At 36.1% G+C, this 21,761-nt stretch overlaps 1 protein-coding gene across 1 annotated transcript; it reads right to left on the reverse strand.

The window, feature by feature from the left end:
• Positions 1-6,019: 6,019 nt before the first annotated feature.
• Positions 6,020-14,293, reverse strand: LOC132558094 (matrix metalloproteinase-24-like). Its single transcript, XM_060222618.1, has 8 exons — positions 14,215-14,293; positions 13,820-13,895; positions 13,200-13,342; positions 10,065-10,325; positions 9,502-9,678; positions 9,100-9,261; positions 6,934-7,073; positions 6,020-6,184 (listed from the first exon to the last, which is right to left on the reverse strand). The coding sequence occupies exons 1-8, from the start codon at positions 14,291-14,293 to the stop codon at positions 6,020-6,022; spliced, it is 1,203 nt and encodes a 400-aa protein (XP_060078601.1).
• Between the last annotated feature and the right edge of the window lie 7,468 nt (positions 14,294-21,761).

The raw sequence follows: 21,761 nt of genomic DNA on the forward strand, positions 1-21,761 counted from the left end.
GATGAACTTTTTACCTGTGATGATAAACAATGGTGGTATTGTTGTGAGCACCATACATAAGGGCCTTCAGGACCGACTCATTTTAAGAACAAATACAGTATTGTGTCTTATTGTGTCTTATATACACAAAACATAACGGCTTAAATGAATACTTGTTATCTCGAAGATGGCCGCTGAGTTTGAGGTAACACCTGTGTTTTATCCATTTTAGAAGTGTATCTTTTTTTTACAAAATATGTCTGTGTACTTGTCTTGAAATCATGTAATTAATTTTATCTGTCACGTCATACAAGAATGAACGTTTTCACAATTTTGACTGTATATGCATGATGTTTAAGTCATTTGTCCATATGTCTTTACTTATGGTACTTTTACCATGCTTGATCTTAAATAACAAAGACAATTTTTATAGTATCTGTAAACAAAAAATTTCATATTTAAATTTTTAGTACACCTGTGACCATTGTTCCGTGAGTGATTTGGGCGATAGAGAACGCGGTTCAAAATACACACACGTACTGGACGATATGTGAAAATTACGAAATTTACTCGATGCTATTGCACCACCCCATCTAGATTTTGACTTTTCTTTCGATCGCTTTGGATTTTTCTCACTCACCTCCCAGGCTTCAAACTTTAGGCCCTTAGTATCACTGACGAGCCCTAGTTTGATTGTTATTTAATGCCTGTTAGTGTTAGTATATCCTTTTTATTATGTTAAATGTTATTGTGATCATTTCAATCAGTGTCACCTGTCAATTAAATATTACTATGATCTTTAAAAAAACACATGAAATAATATAAGAACAGTTTAAGTCAAGTGTTTTTATACAAACATCAACGAAGTTAGATGATCAGTAGAAATCAGATTGTATGTCCATTTGTCCGTATTTTGTCCTCTCTTTTCAATTATATGTCCATCTGTAGTGTTGATTAAAAGTCTTGGCTCTTCCTAGCCTGTTTCCTAACGTATCAACTGATTTTTTACTATATTTTTTCTATCATATAACACCTCTATGATAAATGTACGTCGTCCTTAAAAGATATGACAGAGGTAATTAACTACTTCAATGCCTCCGCTAGGATTCGAACCCTAGACCTCTGGCGCTCAGCCAATCGAGCTAAGGAGAAGTTCTCTCTAGCTGAGCGGTATATTGCGGCTAGAATTTACCAGCGTTACAGGAAATTTATAATGATTCTGACGTCTAATCCAGTACATCCGGACCTAATTCTTGTTATCTAGCTGGTATATATACTGAAGGAAAGGTAATATTTCACAAACAAGGGACAGTGTCAGCGATGATGTTTGCTGATTTCATCATAAATAACTCCTTAATTTTAACCCTAATTTTCCTTTATTGAACTATCATTATCATCATTTGTATCTACAAACATTGTTATTCGTCAACAAATATTTTCAATATATACTTTTTTTCCTTTTTCTGACGATATCATATGAGAACGCTCAATTTATTCAAACTTATGTGGTATAGTGTATGTCATTTTGACTTAATGTTGTATCTATGGTTTACTACCGGGATTCAGAATACACGATAATACGCCAATATTTCGTCATATACAAAGTGGATGACATTTTGACTTGCCTTTCGATGGTGTCTTTTACAAGTCCCGCTTTCAATGGAGATGTCTTTCCTTTCTTTTAGTCTCAAATGGGAGAGATGGTATTTCCTTTACAGCAGTTCTGTGTCTGTTATAAGCTCAGTTATCCATAGAAATAAGACCGAGAGAAAAACTTTTATTAAGAGAAAAAAATCGATCGATAATACTTCATAAACGGATGGGGGTCAAATATGTACGTCATTATCAATGGCTTATCAGCTATTCCGGGCAAAGGGAAGTAAGTCGTTTACAAAAAACCAAAACCTTACTGATAAATTTACACCTTGAGTACATACTTGTATTGTCAGAACAGAAAAACCGTGCTTTTATTAATACAAAACAATTCTATTTTTGTGTAGTTTTGGACAAACATTTTTTCAATAAATGTCGATGTAAAAGTATGAAAACGTCTATACTTTTTCTCAATCGTCCAATATACAAATCAATATAAACATCGCGTACTCAGGGGCGTAGCTTCCATAGAAAGCCCGGGCTTACACATCAAAAATCCGTGCGTAGAGTATGTCGGACAAAATTACAAAACTAAGGTTGAAAATAAATATCAGGGGTTGAAGTTTGTTGTTAAAAAAACTGTCTCAGAAAACGATTCAAAACATCTTTGAAATCATGAAATTCAGACCCCTTCGCCTGGGCTTACACATTTCTGCTGAGCTAGCTACGCCCCTGGTACGGTAACCACATCGATTTGTACGTGTGGTGATATTGACTGATAATACATACATTCAAAACAAACAAAAAAAAACAAACAAATAAACATAAAGCAATCTTTAAAATAAATAACTGGACACGGGATGCTTCATTTCACACCAACAAATTTTATTGTGTTTGAAAATAAACCGGAATAAGACACAAGACAAAAGAAATGTCTTTTGCTCCGTTAAAGAAACCCCCGTGTACATAAAGGTAAAACACACATAGTGCCTTGTCATTACAGTAAGGAATATGGTAAACACCAGTCATTTTATCGACCAACAAACACTTAAGTCAAACATGTAGCATCAGTTCGGATCTCCACACTAATCGATCCAGACACCATTAGTTGACATGAATGATAATGATGTGCCTATTTAGTATGACTAAATACGGCGATACCTTACGGTCCCTATTGTGTTGTCCGACATTGTTCAGTGCCGAGACGATCAATATCTCACTCACATGTATATATGAACCAAACAAACTTTACATATACTTTTTACCGTCTTGGCCAATATTCCTTTGTTCTACGACATGTAAACTAACGATATTTCGCGTACCTTCACTGGTCAACGAGAAAGTGTATATTTATTTAGATAATTAGATTAATTAATCAATAGTTTGATGTCCAATGTGGACGGTTTTATAGACTTAATAATATTTAACAAAAGCCTTATCAATAACTATCAATAATATACACAGAAAACAAATGGTATCTAATTAAGTTAGTTTGAAATATACTAAAGATTATTCAAATTCTGTGGAAAACTAGAAATATGGAATTTTATTAAGTTAACATACAGGGGTTACATTTCACTTCATGTTGACTAAAAATGTACTTTACAACATAAGGGCAGATTTATGTTCCATTTATAGAAATTCTAAGGATGGATGACAATTTTTCTCAGATATTCAATATTTCCAACATACTTATCTAAAATGCTTTTCGATTTTGACCGTTATATCTTCAGATAAGTATTTCTAGAAATACTATGTGACAAAATGCAGTATATAAATACCATTTTTTATATTTATAAGTTTATATAGGTATATATATCATTACATTTATCTACATGAAAGACATCGGGCTTAACAGACAATTATCATAACGAGGCATCTATCATGGGATTCGATTATCGTGATGCGTGATCACAATAGTCCACATTCCGAGCATCTCTACCTCGCATACAAGTGCACATGATGTGACCTGGTATCAAAAGCTTAGAAACAGATAAACAGTGATGTCATTACTAAATAGCAAAGAATTACGTCATATTCTACAATTAGAATCAGATTAACAGCAGGAGTGACGTCATCACTCAATAACTCAACCAGTAGAAAATTAGATTATGACGTTTCGATAACTACACGGTCATCGTCATCAGACAAATAACCAGTGTGGAAAATACTGACGTACAGTGTGTACACGGTCATCGTCATCAGACAAATAACCAGTGTGGAACGTACTAGTACTGACGTACGTAGTGTACGAGATCTACACAGTCACCTTCATCAGACAAATGACCAGTGTGGAACGTACTAGTACTGACGTACGTAGTGTACGAGATCTACACAGTCACCTTCATCAGACAAATGACCAGTGTGGAACGTACTGGTACTGACGTACGTAGTGTACAGGATAGTAAGGATACGACCAACTGCTTTGAGTGTTGTACTATAATCCTACATATATGAGATCATTATAGTAAAGAAGTAAACATGGCAAAAGACGGTAGCATTGTATTAGAGTCGATTCGGTTTTCCTCCGTGTAGCAGTTGGCCGTAAGGTTAAGGGTGTGCGAGATTTCCGTCCCCTCACCCTCCCTGTTTAGTGTTGGCCCGTTGCGGTCTACCTTTAATTCCCACCCTGTTTAGTGTTGGCCCGTTGCGGTTTACCTTTAATTCCCTCCCTGTTTAGTGTTGGCCCGTTGCGGTCTACCTTTAATTCCCACCCTGTTTAGTGTTGGCCCGTTGCGGTTTACCTTTAATTCCCTCCCTGTTTAGTGTTGGCCCGCTGCTGTCTACCTTTAATCCCCTCCCTGTTTAGTGTTGGCCCGCTGCGGTCTACCTTTAATCCCCTCCCTGTTTAGTGTTGGCCCGCTGCTGTCTACCTTTAATCCCATCCTGTTTAGTATTTGCCCGCTGCGGTCTACCTTTAATCCCTCCCTGTTTAGTGTTGGCCCGCTGCTGTCTACCTTTAATCCCTCCCTGTTTAGTATTGGCCCGCTGCTGTCTACCTTTAATCCCTCCCTGTTTAGTATTGGCCCGCTGCTGTCTACCTTTAATCCCTCCCTGTTTAGTATTGGCCCGCTGCTGTCTACCTTTAATCCCTCCCTGTTTAGTGTTGGCCCGCTGCTGTCTACCTTTAATCCCTCCCTGTTTAGTATTGGTCCGCTGCGGTCTACCTTTAATCCCTCCCTGTTTAGTATTGGCCCGCTGCTGTCTATTTTTAATCCTCTCCCGATTTAGTATTTGCCCGCTGCGGTCTACCTTTAATCCACTTCCTGTTAAGTTCTGCCCCGCTGCGATCTACCTTTAATCCTCTCCCGGTTTAGTATTTGCCCGCGGCAGTCTACCTTTAATCCACTCCCTGTTTGGTACTGGCCCGCTGCGGTCTACGTTTAATCCCCTCCCTGTTTAGTATTGACCCGATGCGGTCTACCTTTAATCCCTTTCCTGTGTAGTATTGGCCTGCGACGGTCTACCTTTTTTCGAGCTGATTTGCTCTAATCCTATTGTCTATTATATTGTCGAATCCAATTAACAATTCCCGTTTACCCTAATTTAAATATCTCTCACCGAATGTAAAAGGCAGTGTCTGTAACACTTTGTTGATTTATATACATATATCTCTCATCCAGGGTACTGGCATATGTTTCGGGAATCGTCTTGTAAGGCGTCTTGTTCTTTGGCTCACTTTGTAAAACCTAAAACATGATAAAACAATACATCTGGTTGATGGATACGTTATATAACACGGGAAATTATTTATATAATTATAGAATAATTTATCAACAGCAAAAGACAAACAAACAACTTCCAAAAGACTCCTGTGTAAATCCAGGTTTTGTTCAAACTATAAACAGATCAGGTATAATGTAACAGAATGTGGATACCAACGGTGCGGTACTTGTGAATATATAGTGGAAGGATAAACACACCACTTCAGAGGAATAAAATTCTCAGTGAATGCGTATGTGTCATGCTCATCTAAACACCTAATATACTGTATATTATGCCTCGGTTGCGACGAATATCACATCGCAAAAACTGGCACAACACTACGGGCACGCATTCGAGTCCACCAACAGCACCTCATCTCTCCAGAATACAGAAAAATAAAACTAAGTGAACATTTAGACATTTTCGGAAAGAAAACATTTAAAATCTTTCCTTTCTACAAATTCTATTCGGAGAATCCCATTGAAAGAAAAGGAATGTATTTTATTAGAACTTTTAAACCCAAACTAAACAGTATTGTCTAAGAATCATATAAACTACGTAATGATATCCCGTTCAGTTATGACGTCATATAATCAGTCTTCTTATTACTTCACAGACACTGTATCTGGGCAATTAATTAAGCATCATGAAGATTCAGGAATGAAAAGCGCTAATGCTTAATCTGGCGTGTTATTTGAAGTTATTCTTATATAAACAAATACATATAATGATTAGTGGTAAGTCAGAACACTTGCATGTCATTCTTTACGAAATAAATGGCCTTATCAGTCCAGGTGATGGCAGTGTTGGGGGAGTTCGGCACACCTTTCCAGAACTGGGTGATGTCGTACTGCTTACGCCCTATGACGTCATCATTATGTATACTCCATTCCCAGAATTTCGTTTTCTGTAATATATGCATATCATCCTTAAACAGCGACTTAAACATCATTTGTTTCTTCAGTTTATATAAGACAATTAGTAACAGTGAATACCAAATTGTTCATCATATTTGAAAACAAGAGTAAAGATGAAAGTGATGAATGCTTTCCAAAAAAAAAAGAAAGAAAAAGAAAAAAAAATCATGATTGGAAACAATTTTTTAACTAAAGGAACTGTGTGATACAGGAGTTTCGGGCCCTGAATTATGTAAAATGTATTACTACCATAACCAAGTTTCATCATCCTAGTTTGAATGTAAGCAAAGTAATGCTCCGGATACGGAGGAAAAGACGACTATATGTGTTCCCTAAAAATTCGGGGAGCACAGAAATACAGACATATAAGCAGAATCATTATTCTAACACAAAATTGACAAAGATCTGACAAAATAAGAAGAAAAAAAAAAGATTTACACGTCGACTCCTAAAACGGGAATGAGATCAGGAAAACTGTCGTCTGCTTCACAGATGCCACGCGCCATGTTAATCTTTTGTATGAACGACTTGTTTTATGTATGAATACATTCTGAAAACAAGTGATGTTCAGTCGCTATGTCCAATTGTTCATTCCGAATAGGTCTGAGGTAAACTTTGATTCCAATTTGTGCCTGTCATATTCATCGATTCATCTGTTTTAAACGGTTGAACCAGTTAAATGTAAGCAATCGGGTTATTTCGTTTTTTTTCTCTCTGTCAAAAAAGAACCAAAACTTACACCAAAAAGATATATCCGCCGACTCCTGTATCCTTCCATCTTTATCGCGGCTCGAGGATATTCGCCTTTCTCGTGGGTTGATATCTTCTTCGGGAAACCGTAATCCAATCTGTGTTTAGTGTAGCGCCAAACGTGGCTACCTGTTCATTTAGATAGAAATGATATCATGTGTAAAGTAAAACAGTGAAAGTTGTCATATAATTGATACGTGACTTCAAAGCTACAACACACCGAAACAACAAAGTTAAAGTCGTCAACACACACAAAAGACACAAAACATCTGAACCTCATAACTATGCGTCAACACACACAAAAGACACAAAACATCTGAACCTCATAACTTAGCGTCAACACACACAAAAGACACAAAACATCTGAACCTCATAGCGTGGCGTCAGCACACACAAGACACAAAACATCTGAACCTCATAACTAAGCGTCAACACACACAAAAGACACAAAACGTCTGAACCTCATAACTTAGCGTCAACACACACAAAAGACACAGAACATATGAACCTCATAGCTTGGCGTCAACACACACAAGACACAAAACATCTGAACCTCATAACTAAGCGTCAACACACACAAAAGACACAAAACGTCTGAACCTCAAAACTAAGCGTCAACACACACAAAAGACACAAAACATCTGAACCTCATAACTTAGCGTCAACACACACAAAAGACACAAAACATCTGAACCTCATAACTAAGCGTCAACAAACACAAAAGACACAAAACATACGTACCTCATAACTAAGCGTCAACACACACAAAAGACACAAAACATCTGAACCTCATAACTAAGCGTCAACACACACAAATGACACAAAACATCTGAACCTCATAACTATGCGTCAACACACACAAAAGACACAAAACATCTGAACCTCATAACTTAGCGTCAAAACACACAAGTGGCACAAAACATACGTACCTCATAACTTATCGTCAACACGCACAAAAGACACAAAACATCTGAACCTCATAACTTAGCGTCAACACACACAAAAGACACAAAACACAAGTACCTCATAGCTTGGCGTCAACACACACAAGACACAAAACATACGTACCTCATAACTTATCGTCAACACACACAAAAGACACAAAACTTCTGAGCCTCATAACTAAGCGTCAACACACACAAAAGACACAAAACGTCTGAACCTCATAACTAAGCGTCAACACACACAAAAGACACAAAACATCTGAACCTCATAACTTAGCGTCAACACACACAAAAGACACAAAACATCTGAACCTCATAACTATGCATCAACACACACAAAAGACACAAAACATCTGAACCTCATAACTTAGCGTCAACACACACAAAAGACACAAAACATCTGAACCTCATAACTAAGCGTCAACACACACAAAAGACACAAAACATCTGAACCTCATAACTTAGCGTCAAAACACACAAGTGGCACAAAACATACGTACCTCATAACTTATCGTCAACACACACAAAAGACACAAAACATCTGAACCTCATAACTTAGCGTCAACACACACAAAAGACACAAAACAAAAGTACCTCATAGCTTGGCGTCAACACACACAAGACACAAAACATACGTACCTCATAACTTATCGTCAACACACACAAAAGACACAAAACATCTGAACCTCATAACTTAGCGTCAACACACACAAAAGGCACAAAACATCTGAACCGCATAACTTAGCGTCAACACACACAAAAGACACAAAACATCTGAACCTCATAACTTAGCGTCAAAACACACAAGTGGCACAAAACATACGTACCTCATAACTTATCGTCAACACACACAAAAGACACAAAACACAAGTACCTCATAGCTTGGCGTCAACACACACAAGACACAAAACATACGTACCTCATAACTTATCGTCAACACTCAAAAGACACTGCACATATTAGTAAAACATATATATACCTTATGGACAAAGTTTCAAAGTGAAAATTCCCACAAACAAAATACCTTAAAGAATAAACACACAGGATTATTCAAATTTTTAACAACACAGAATCATAAACATATGTTCCACAATACCAAAGAAAATTGCGACATGCAAATCGAATCTTGATTCAAACTCGATAAAATGAAGGCAAAATGAATGATTGTGTGCGATTCAATATGAAGTTCAATGTTCTTTCTAGAGTCTTACCTTTAAATAAATAAAGCCTTCCTTTTAAGTAAGTTGCCGCTCCCACCGGGATAGGCGCGTGAGGATAAATTGACCTCAACGCTGAGGACCTCCGGGATCCAGACTTCCTGTCGCTTTGGAATAAGGTATCGTTAGCTATGACACTTACGTAACCGTCGCTTCCTGTAAACAACAAGGAAAATAACTCTTTTACAATAGGTAGTCTTCAAAAAAGTAGTAGTTCTAATAACATAACCAGTAAAAAAATAAACTTTTTCGGCTGTACTATAATCCTATGTGCACTAATTCATAATTTGCCATAGTTTCACTGAACTCGAGCTTTTTAGTATTTTTTTTTTTTTTTTTTATTTGCGACAAATATACATAGACGTGTATATTGCAATTTATTGTGTGTATACCAACCGATAAACGTAGCGTCTACATCCTGGCAATGCGGTAGTTTCGTGAGCCTCGGCCGTCTCGGTGAGTCAGTCGTCGTTCTAGGTATGTTGCGGTACCATGGTTTGGGTGTTGTGTTTTCAGTGAGGATGTTTGTGTTTTTTATCGTCACTGAATTAGGTTGAATCCGTGGCTTTGAACCTGACAACAATAATTAACTATGATACAGACACTACAGGTAGTTGCTCACTGTAGAAAAACATAACTCGGTTTGAATTCCGATTGCTAGACTTGTTTGTGCCAGATAAATTGTTTATATTGGCCAAAGTAAAAGCGCACTTGATTCCTACTTCATCTATTTGAAATTATCCCGACATCATAACGACAAACATTAAGTAAATACCATATTTCAATGCAAATCTATATTTAGACATAGTATAGCCAAATCTTTTTAGTTTACCAATTAAACACGACGTTGAAAGACAAGTACATGTTTATATGTATAAATTGAACCGTGCAATGATTAACAAAAGTGGGAATCCAACGGTGCCCCTCTTCTTCACTTAGAATCGTCACTTCCATTTTACCATAGATAGTTTGAGCCGCTCTGATATCGCTCTCAGTCAGTTCCGTCCGACTGGCCGCAAAGAATGGTGACATGATACTGTCGTAGTCCGCGGAATGTTCAAGTCCGATGGCGTGTCCGAACTCGTGAGTGGCGACAGCAAGGAGGTCGGGATGAGTAGAGTTTCCTTTTCCTTCCTGACTCCAGTCTTCGTCATCGTCGAAGTGAGTATCACCGGACAGGGGTTGGTTCCCGGGTCGGAAAGCATGCGCCAACGTCATTCCTGAAAAAAAAACCAAGAGGTGTCAATCAAACAATATTCCCCGGGTTGCAAATAAATTCTGAAGTGGGATATCAAACCTATACCGTTAAGGCATATTGTGTTAATTGCATGCACACTTTGTGAAACACTTATGACTTTATTATGCAATAGATTAGGCCAAAGCTTTCAAATGCAGATCGAATGTCATGGTCGAAAATGTTGCTACTACCAGAAAGGTCTTGTCCTAAGGAACACACAGACCAAACATGAAAGCCATACATCTTACGAAGCAATGGCTTTGGGCAAGGTTAAAGCTGAAAACAAACATACATACAGACAAACAGACAGACAGATAGACAGCACAAAAGCAATATATACCTGATCTTTCGATACGGGACATGAAACTGAAGCTAAAACATGTGAATTCATACCGTTTTGATAATTAGACATTTTCACTAAATACACACAGAAGCAAGGCATCGCAAGCAATACCAATCCCTAATAGATCCACACTGACTTAAGGGCGATAAAGAAAAAAGTCAATTGTCTGAAGTTTAATCAAACTCCAGGATATGACCACACAGGAGATTTGACAAGGACCAAGGAATTACCAAACAGGAGATTTGACAAGGACCAAGGAATTACCAAACAGGAGATGTGACAAGGACCAAGGAATTACCAAACAGGAGATGTGACAAGGACCAAGGAATTACCAAACAGGAGATTTGACAAGGACCAAGGAATTACCAAACAGGAGATTTGACAAGGACCAAGGAATTACCAAACAGGAGATTTGACAAGGACCAAGTAAATACCAAACAGGAGATTTGACAAGGACCAAGGAATGACCACGCTAGAGGATTGACTAGTACCAAGGAATGAACACACTAGAGGATTGACTAGGACCAAGGAATGACCACACTAGAGGATTGACAAGGACCAAGGAATGAACACACTAGAGGATTGACTAGGACCAAGGAATTATACACTTGAGGTTTTGTCAAGGACAAATGAATAAACACATTACATGTTTTCACAAGGACCAAGGAATAACCTAAATCGAGGTTTAACAAGGACAAAGGATTGACAACAATAGAGGTATGACAAGGACAAAGGAACGACCACACTAGAAGCTTGAAAAGAACCAAGGAATGATCACACTAGAGGCATGACAAGGACCAAACTAGATATTTGAGAAAGACCAAGGAATGACCACGTTAGAGGTTTGGCATGGTCCAAGAAATAAACATACCAAAGGATTGACAAGAATCAAGGAATGACCTCACTACAGGTTTAACTTGGACCAAGGAGTGACCTAAATGGAGGTTTGACAAGGACCAAGGAATGGCCACACAAGAGGTTTGACAAGGACCAAGGAATGACCACACTAGAGGTTGTACTAGGTCCAAGGAATAAACACACTAAAGGTTTAACAAGGACCAAGGAATAAACACACTAAAGGATTGACAAGGACCAAGGAATAAACACACTAAAGGTTTAACAAGGACCAAGGAATAAATACACTAAAGGTTTAACAAGGACCAAGGAATAAACACACTAAAGGATTGACTAGGACACTAAAGGATTGACTAGGACCAAGGAATAAACACACTAAAGGATTGACAAGGACCAAGGAATAAACACACTAAAGGATTGACAAGGACCAAGGAATAAACACACTAAAGGATTGACAAGGACCAAGGAATAAACACACTAAAGGATTGACAAGGACCAAGGAATAAACACACTAAAGGTTTGACAAGGACCAAGGAATAAACACACTAAAGGATTGACAAGGACCAAGGAATAAACACACTAAAGGATTGACTAGGACCAAGGAATAAACACACTAAAGGATTGACGAGGACCAAGGAATAAACACACTAAAGGATTGACAAGGACCAAGGAATAAACACACTAAAGGATTGACGAGGACCAAGGAATAAACACACTAAAGGATTGACGAGGACAAAGGAATAAACACACTAAAGGATTGACAAGGACCATTGAATGACTACACAGGTGGATTTTCTACAGTTCTTTACAACTCAATGATTTTTTATTGAAATTCCTCAGGAAATGAAATCACCAGAATACTAACAAGTATTTTCTAAAAACAGAAACAGTGACCTTGACCTTGACTCCAGAACCCTGAAATTTGATTCCCGTCAAGACATAATAGTTATGTTATGAGTCTGCGAAGTTTGATCACAGAAATGTCACCGCTAGAGAGCTGACCATGATAAATACTATGTACAAAAACATATCTATATCCCCTCCAACATTCATTGCGAGGGAATCATAATCATTGTGTAGTCTGCATTGAAATTTTACACTAATTTCAGAAACTGTCTCCAGCCTTTGATACCGTAGTATTCCTCACGTTCCTTATATAAATCTGGCAGCGAGGTGTCATTTTAGCATGTTTATTTATTTGGACTGACAATTAAGCTTTTGCTTTCTGAGCAAACAAGAATCCACATAAACCAAGGGTATATGTAAACAAACATATATCTCTCCTTGTATCTACAATCTATTATGTGAGCTACAAAGAACTGTTGGCAAATAAACCATTTTACGTTAAGTACCGTGCATCAGTGTCATTCATACGAGTATGAATGACATATCAATATCAGTCCAATGGTCTTCAAAAACCCAAATGCAAATATATGCTCTTGATTTGAGTTTGGAATTACTTAAAATTGTTCTACATTAGTATACTGTATTTTTGGTATATAAAATGTACTAAACATACATTTAACTTTTGTCTTAATAACCGTGTTATCATCTATATTGCTATTGAAATCTAGCAGACAATTTAACGTTTTCAAAAATCACTATTAAGTGTTTGCTTAACATTTTGGATAAAAATACTTTTGATATATAACATTTTACCTTTTCCGTCAAATCCGTTGTAGTAACCGTCACCATGGATACCCCGTGCAAACTTTATCAGGATATCCGGATTTTCTAATGAAAACTTGAAACGTTTTGGTATAACACGTGCCCACGTCTGAAACGCGATTCTAAATGTCTTCCTGTCAGAAGAGAAAAGAAAAGTGTCAGGAAGAGAAAAGTATTATTAATCATGTTTATGAATATTCAAAATGATCTCCTTAATAAATATTCTACTTCTTTGTGTCATTTTTAGCTAGACGTGTTTGATGCTCGATAGTTTGCCTGTTGGTTCCATTATTGTATACATTACTCTCATCTGAGAACGTTACATTACTAACTTTGATTGAGCAAGGTTAACACGGTGGGTGACATCGGGACACCTTGTTTTATTCTCTTTGTACGGTTGCATTGGTCTCGGTGTAAGTCTTTCATTTGCTGTTGTTTTGCCCTAGTTTTATGAAATTTGAGTTTGGATTATGATTATGTTGACATGTTGGTATTTTCTTGTGTTTATTGAGCTATAACAGTGTTATAAACAGTTCAATTCCGAAATATTTGCAAATGTCGGTTACATTTGTCCAAAATCAACTTTGTTCTACACACTAGCTGTGACTTACCACTGCTTGTAAATCGGCATTTTCCTTGAGTATGATATTGTCCGCCACGTGATGACATTCTGTTTCCAGCCTCGACCTGAATAATAAGTAAGGACATAAAACAATTGATGCTAAATCTTCCTTGGATAAAAAAGTAGCTGCGTGATTTTATTGTTACTATTTAAGCATATATTTTCCCGCGGCCATATTTTCTTGTTTTTGGTGTTTTTTTTTATTTTTTATTTCATGGATATATACAGCTATATAAAGTTACTGGTACTTATTTTAGTAGTTCGTTGACTTATAAATTTGTGGATTACCCACGAAATCAGCGAAAATAAATCCCCCAAGAAAATTAAGGATTTCACTGTGAATAACCATAATTGTCAGCTCTCAAGAAAGGTTAGATACGATACCATACGATGTCTGTCTTTTCTTTCTCGAGTTCACCACAGGATGAACGTCATCCGGAAGTCCACAGCGAGGCTCCTCCATTTTATGTACTGTCCTGCGATTCAACTTTCCAGTCTCGCGCAACCCATTATAATGCTGGAATGACCTTGACATTACACAACAAAATCAGAGTAAATGAAGTGAAGAACATCATCATTTAAATCTATTCTCAAGTTGTATTTTCCCTATGAAGAATATACTGTGTAAATAGAGTTAACGTATACAATATATATATTCTAAAATGTATGTCATTGTTGTTGTTGTTGTTGTTACACAGTATTAGCGAGCTAATATAGATATCGTTCACATTCTCAAAAATTCACAATATCGACTCTCATTTGTGTAATGTAAGCTTACATAGTACATCCATTATACAAAAATTACTTGTGACCATTAAGAAGACTCCCCGTAGTATGTGGCAGCTATCTTTATGGAGATATATATCTCTGTGATCTTAGATGAGAAGTATGGTAGTGATATAGCGTTAACCTCAGATGGCCTGGAGAACATTACAGGTAAAAAAGGGATCACGGTTGATAGAATTTACCACATGTTTTTAATATCAATATAGACGCTGTTCCATAAAATGTACGATAAATCCTAACAGACTTATAAATCATTGGCGGATACTTAACCTCCGACAAGGCGGTGACCTATTGGCGGATACCTAACCTCCGAAAAGGCGCTGACCTATTGGCGGATACTTAACCTCCGACAAGGCGCTGACCTATTGGCGGATACTTAACCTCCGACAAGGCGCTGACCTATTGGCGGATACTTAACCTCCGAAAAGGCGCTGACCTATTAGCGGATACTTAACCTCCGACAAGGCGCTGACCTGACCTATCTTTAAAGTTCTCAAGCTTTTATTTTCTTCGGGAAAAGTGCTTACAAAGATGAAATTATTCATTTAGCTACAACCCTGTTATATATTTTAGATATTTGATTCTTAATCCATACTTGATGGTTATTAGTGTAACGTCAGATCAGCTAAACGCATGAATTCCAAGTAAATGTTTGAACGCCCTGAAGACTTTGAATAAAGGTTGCTGTTCACCGTATGCTGCCTTTCGCCTTGAAGATAACAAACACCATTAGAACTTAATATAATTGTGTTTCCTCATTGACAAGGGAGAATGGAGAAGTTAAAAAAACAAGTTTTCTATTCCTAAAAAACCAGCTTATCTGATTCTTTCTATTACACTTGGTCTGGAACTTTATTTAATGCATCAGACTGATATTTCTTTGTTGTTTACATTGCTCTAGCCAAGTTTAGTTGAGAAGGAACTTTGATGAATCTTCAAATACAAAAAAGTATGTATGTCATCAATGAAATTTATGAATGACGCATATTTTTTCTTCTTATTATTAATGCCCCAGAACCAGTTTCGTTGGAGGGCAATCTAGGGTTTAGACCCCGCGTTCCGTCTGCTAACAAATACTGTCCTCACGCAGGAGGGCTCTCATTCCCCTTACTTCACCAATAATTCATTCAATCATATATATAAATATATTATTCATATTACATTACTTTCCTTTCTTCCTTCCTTCCTTCTTTCCTTTCATCATCATTTTTTCATTTGATTATGCATTCGTTTAATCTTTTATTCATAAAATCATATATTAATATATTAAATAAAATAACGTGTCATATTAACCACTTACCCTTAACTATAATACTCTGAATATTCTCTGTTGATACCATTTTCTTGGACTTTATATACAGCGATTAATTACTGACTAATGGTACATAGTCAGTACTACGATATTAACATATCGTTAATGTCCTGACACATTCTGACTTGCACTTCGTAATTTACATCAATGGATACCGATAGTTAACACTACAAAGCACTGTAGCTCTTTGACTACATTCCGCTGAAAAAATACCACTTTTCTGTAAACCTTACCTGAAGATAATGTTACATATTCTGTTTATACTCCTTCTCGGTATTAGCTTTCTTGGTAGATAGTTTTAAAACCAATTTTAAAAGTACTTACTGAATTGCCTGATGTCTCTCCCTTCTATGAATGTGTCTTAGGTTGTCTAGGTAACCATATCTTATAAGATAATTCTGCAACAGAATTAAACTTTATTAAGTCAACAATACGTTTAAGCTGCTGTTTAAACTTGTATGATTATGATATACAAACATGACAATTTATTTACTAATTGATAAGGATACTGATCCATTCTGTTACATTTATTAACCTGTGCACGTTTTAAAAACAGAAATGACAGAATGTATATATTTTATTCTTAAGTTTTAGATGAAGTTTCCCGAGTTTCATTTTAGAACAGTTCGATAGAATTAGTCAATACTGTAGTCTACAAATGCTAATATTACAATTCATTTCCAATCCCACTCTGTAGTTCTAAATCCCCACACTTTCACCATCTTTGAACCCATTAATATCCAACAAGCATACAAGATGTTTCCCATTTTTATACTCCAGATCGAAAGATCGTGGGCATATTGTTTTTGTGTTATTTGTTTGTTGTGCAGTTTAATATTGCCCATAACTATTGCTCCTTAAGAGGTAGCGCTTTCATATTTTTCATATTTGCTGATGATAAGATCTTTCTGGTGGTAACAAAACTTATCCATGGAGTGATTATTGAACTCGGTCAGTTAATATGAGCGACCGTGTTCGAGTGTGACATCAGAATGTTTTTTACTCACTCCCATTTCGTAATTTTGTTACAATATACACGTTTGGACTTACTCGGTACATCTCAATGAAAGAGACATGGAATACTTATCACTATGATAGATTCTACAGCAGACGAACGCACTTGTGTCTGCAGAATAACTACATCTGTTCATTAAGCAGATGGTAATAACGTCCTTGCTGACGATGAAGAGTGACGAGGAAATATGGTATTAAAACATGGCAGGTGTCAGTTTCATCAGCGCATGTGGTGTTCATTATCGAAAACATATTTCCCTTTTTCGTACCTGTATCTCGCCAGTACGAGGAAGTCGATTGTACGTGTTAGGAAGCTCCAGTGAATGGCCTCATGGTAAATTAATTTTAAATCTGACGAGATTTCAACATTTCTGTTAATCATATTTTATTAAACGGTTGAAAAGCACTTATGATTTACAGATTCCGAGATACAGGACAAGTGTTCCTAAGTGTGGCGCATTTCATGTTCGTTCGGTGTACCTAGGATACTGTAGTTATATAACTATTCGGTGTACCTCGGATACTGTAGTTATATAACTATTCGGTGTACATCGGAGTATGGTTTATCTGCATTATTTACTACAAACTATATCCTCAAATATTTTCATTGTGTGATCTTCGTATACAAATTTGATTTCTGTGATTTCCAACAGAAACATTAACAAAGAAATCGTTAATGATGTTTTCTTTTTTTTTATAAACAGTGACTATTTTTTTTTTTCGAAGGTAAGCGTGAGAATATTTTCCCCGGGTCGGTGATCTGATAACTTGTTCTATTTACTAGAAGTTATTGACAGCTTGTCACTTTACTCTAAATAAACAACAGGTCGATATATGATCTTGCTTTACGACTTATAAAAAGAATCCATTGTAACACACAGTTGTTATCTGATCGTCCGTTTAGCCCTGCACTGTTTGACTTGCATGACCTTCGTTAACGCTACATGGCCAAAGGGAGGAAGTCCGGATGTTTAAATCATCTTAATAACAAAGAGCTCAATGATGTGGCTTATCTTCACAGTCTGCCGAAATCCGCACCTGATGATGCGCTCTCAAAACGAAAACTGTGGCAGTATTAACAAAACCGTTTGGATCGTAGTGGACTGTTCGTTGATATTCGAATCTCATGGCACGCTCTCAAATGCAAATGGAAAACACGGTAATCACAACTACATCTTTAGGGTCACATAGGATCATAATGTTCTGTAAATAAATTGTCATGTCCTATGTTACGCTGTCGAAACAAAAACTGTGGCAGTAACAGCAAAACCGTTAGGACATTCATAGTCTGTTCAAATCGATTAAAATTAAAGGAAACTTATCGATATTATTTATATGCTGAATAAAGGAGAGTATTTGTTTTTATATCTGATATGTATATGATGTATATAAAGAAAGTAAACATTAAAATATGTCTAGAAATAAAAACACAAGAGGAAGTGTATTGAAATACAACATTTAGAGATAAAAAAAAAATAAGGTAAACAACAAGGCTTGTGTAGTTGAAATATTTCTACACTATTGCACTAACCTGCTTTACATCTTGGTAGTTAAACAGACATTCTACGGTTAATTAAATAGTCTCAACAGTATCCTATAACAGTTTAGTCCCAGAGGGTCGAGTAGCGGGTGTTGTACGGCATTAATCACTAGATATGTCATCTTGTTTGTGGTTGACCTGGATCCTTCTGATATTTAAGTCTGATACAGAAAAGTACAGCTGCGATTACGATAAAACCCTTTATTATTATACAGCATCAATATGTGAGAGGTTACCCGCAACAAGAAGTTGTGTTAAAAGCTGCCGTGAGTTCAAATGTTAATGACCACATTGTGAGATGACCCTTAAAAGTGACAAGAGCTAAAATTGTGTCTTCAAAGAATCTGTAGAAAGATTCCAACGAGTTATTTAAGATATGTCCCTAAATTGCTCTACACTGAATTTTCTGTATATCTGTTTTATTCATAGAGCCATGGAGTTGTTGGTATTTATTTTATTGACATGCCAGAATTCTCTGTTTTTGTATTTGACTTTACTCGGTATATTACTGATTTCTTTCAGTCTTTGTTTAGAATTATGAACTCGTTGATAAAGTTTGTGGTTACTCACAAATTAAACGACCACAAAACCTAGAGTCAGATCTCTGGTTGGAGTTATAGGTGTGATGACACACAACATGCTGCTTTCACTAGAGATAACTTAGAACCCTGGTGGTTAAGGTGTGTTTACCACATGCAGCCAATATAAGAAGTATACTACACGGTTAGGAGAATAACTCAAGAAAAACCAAATAAAGAAAAAGAAACATGATCTGATATCTGATTTAATTAAGGGGTCGATATTAACGTGTTCACTGTAATTGGTCGCAGAGACTACAATGTACGCAAGTCCAAACGCATTTCAAGTAATTTCGTATTTTTGAATGCTGAATTTAGAAATGTCGGTACTTTCGAAGATTTCCTTTTAACAAATAAATAGATACAAACAATGAATGTTCTGCAGATATATATATTCCTCAGATGTCACATCATTTATTGATTGACAATAAATACAATGTGATAACTGTTTAATTGCGTGGCAGGTTAATCACGACACTCTATCGAGTTAGTAAGCTCTTAACGTCAATACTTTTTCACACTAAAACCTACATTTATAAAATTTATCAAGCACGGATGGGAATATAAAAATTTTATTAACTGTTGGAATTTTAAGTGACTTTTTCCCTATAATATTTGATAGTATCTAAGTTTTAAACATTTACAATAGTTATCTGAATGTTTTTTTTTTACTAAATGCAAGCAGTGACTATCTTGTGTCTTGTGTGTCCTAGTGTATGGACTCAGTAACGTAACAAAACAAGGTCAACCCAGAAATTTCAAGCCAATTTGTTTTTAATCGGTTTTGATAAAGGGGCAAATTGCCTCGAAAATTTGACAGTTCCTTTCTCCGCACTGTCGTTATTACTTCATTGATCATATATCTATTCCAGTAACATGCATCCAACGAACATTTGTTTGTAAGGATCCAGTATCAATATTGAACTTTATCGTCGATATTATTTACTAGATTCCATAGATAGAAGATCCAGAACCTATATCGAACCAAACAGTCGATATTACTTAATATATTCTATATATAGAAGATCCAGAACGAATATTGGAACATACCGTCGATATTACTTAATAGATCCTATATATAGAACATACCGTCGATATTACTTAATATATTCTATATATAGAAGATCCAGAACGAATATTGGAACATACCGTCGATATTACTTAATAGATCCTATATATAGAAGATCCAGAACGAATATTGGAACATACCGTCGATATTACTTAATAGATCCTATATATAGAAGATCCAGAACGAATATTGGAACATACCGTCGATATTACTTACTAAATTATATATATAGAAGATCCAGAACGAATATTGGAACATACCGTCGATATTACTTACTAAATTATATATATAGAAGATCCAGAACGAATATTGGAACATACCGTCGATATTACTTACTAAATTATATATATAGAAGATCCAGAACGAATATTGGACCATGCCGTCGATATTACTTAATAGATCCTATATATAGAAGATCCAGAACGAATATTGGAACATACCGTCGATATTACTTAATAGATCCTATATATATAAGATCCAGAACGAATATTGGAACATATCGTCGATATTACTTAATAGATCCTATATATAGAAGATCCAGAACGAATATTGGAACATACCGTCGATATTACTTACTAAATTATATATATAACTTACATATAACAAATAGAAAGACAATGCATCGATACAATCAAATATTATCGTTTCTTTATTGAACAAACAGAACAGCTATATTTTCCATTACTACAAAACAACGTACTATGATTTAACCTGTATCATTACATTACATCATGTGCCTGTTGTTTTGTGCAGCATGTGTTTTGATCTTGTATACAATTGCAATAGTCTCCGTTTATCTTCATGGTTTCATGGAGCAAAATACAAATAAGAAAACTCTATTGAAATACACCATAACCATGTACTTATCTAAAACAATCCTAGAAAGGAACGAAAATTTAGATTGAATGCGTTAAAACAAAATTTTTAATAAATTTGCAGGTGGATGGAGTTATTGTTATATCAAAATACGAGAAAAAATGATAAAATTACAACAATCAAACCTTTTCTTTTCTGACATATATATCTGTTTTACATTTTGCGCGCAAAAAGCTATACACATATTTAGACTTGTTACAATTATTGCTGGGAGCGATTCATATACACACAAAATGTCGAGAAAATTCACAAAAATGAACCGGTTTGAATTCAAATAGTGTTAACAGCAATCATGGTTGATATTCGAAGTAAGCAATGTTTGGCACAAAATATATGAGTATTTATTAACCAATATTGAATTAGTTATAAAAGACTTACCTCTGCTAGCGAAAGTGTCCCTGGACGATTGTACTGACGAGATACTCTCAGCACTCTACCTGCATTATAATATTCTCTGTTCTCTTTCTTTGTAGTATCTACCCGTCTGTCTATGTCGTTTTTAATGGCTGATTGTATTGGTAGTGTAATTACAGTGACTACTAGTAATAACTCCGTCAGTATAATTCTCCGACACCCGTCCATTATCAACTGTTAGCTGGATCTCGTAATTATGACGGTATATGAAAGTTTAGCCCTGCTTTTTATCTACATATCTCTGGGGAGTTGAAAAAATCTACGCCAACTGGAGTGTATCGACATGACCTGACAGAAGGTCAGATTTAAGTCCTAATTTAAATCCGGTGATATCATTGGTAG

Source organism: Ylistrum balloti, unplaced genomic scaffold (genome assembly GCF_031769215.1).
Source record: "Ylistrum balloti isolate Yb309-2 unplaced genomic scaffold, AGI_CSIRO_Ybal_v1 Utg370754, whole genome shotgun sequence".
Classification (NCBI taxonomy): domain Eukaryota; kingdom Metazoa; phylum Mollusca; class Bivalvia; order Pectinida; family Pectinidae; genus Ylistrum; species Ylistrum balloti.

Coding starts and splice junctions, on each gene's coding strand:
- LOC132558094 (XM_060222618.1), bottom strand. CDS start 14,293: ATGGAGGAGCCTCGCTGTGGACTTCCGGATGACGTTCATCCTGTGGTG. Junction 13,343..13,819: donor ATGCCGATTTACAAGCAGTG/GTAAGTCACAGC, acceptor CTCTTCTGACAG/GAAGACATTTAGAATCGCGT. Junction 6,185..6,933: donor GGCGGATATATCTTTTTGGT/GTAAGTTTTGGT, acceptor CATATATTACAG/AAAACGAAATTCTGGGAATG.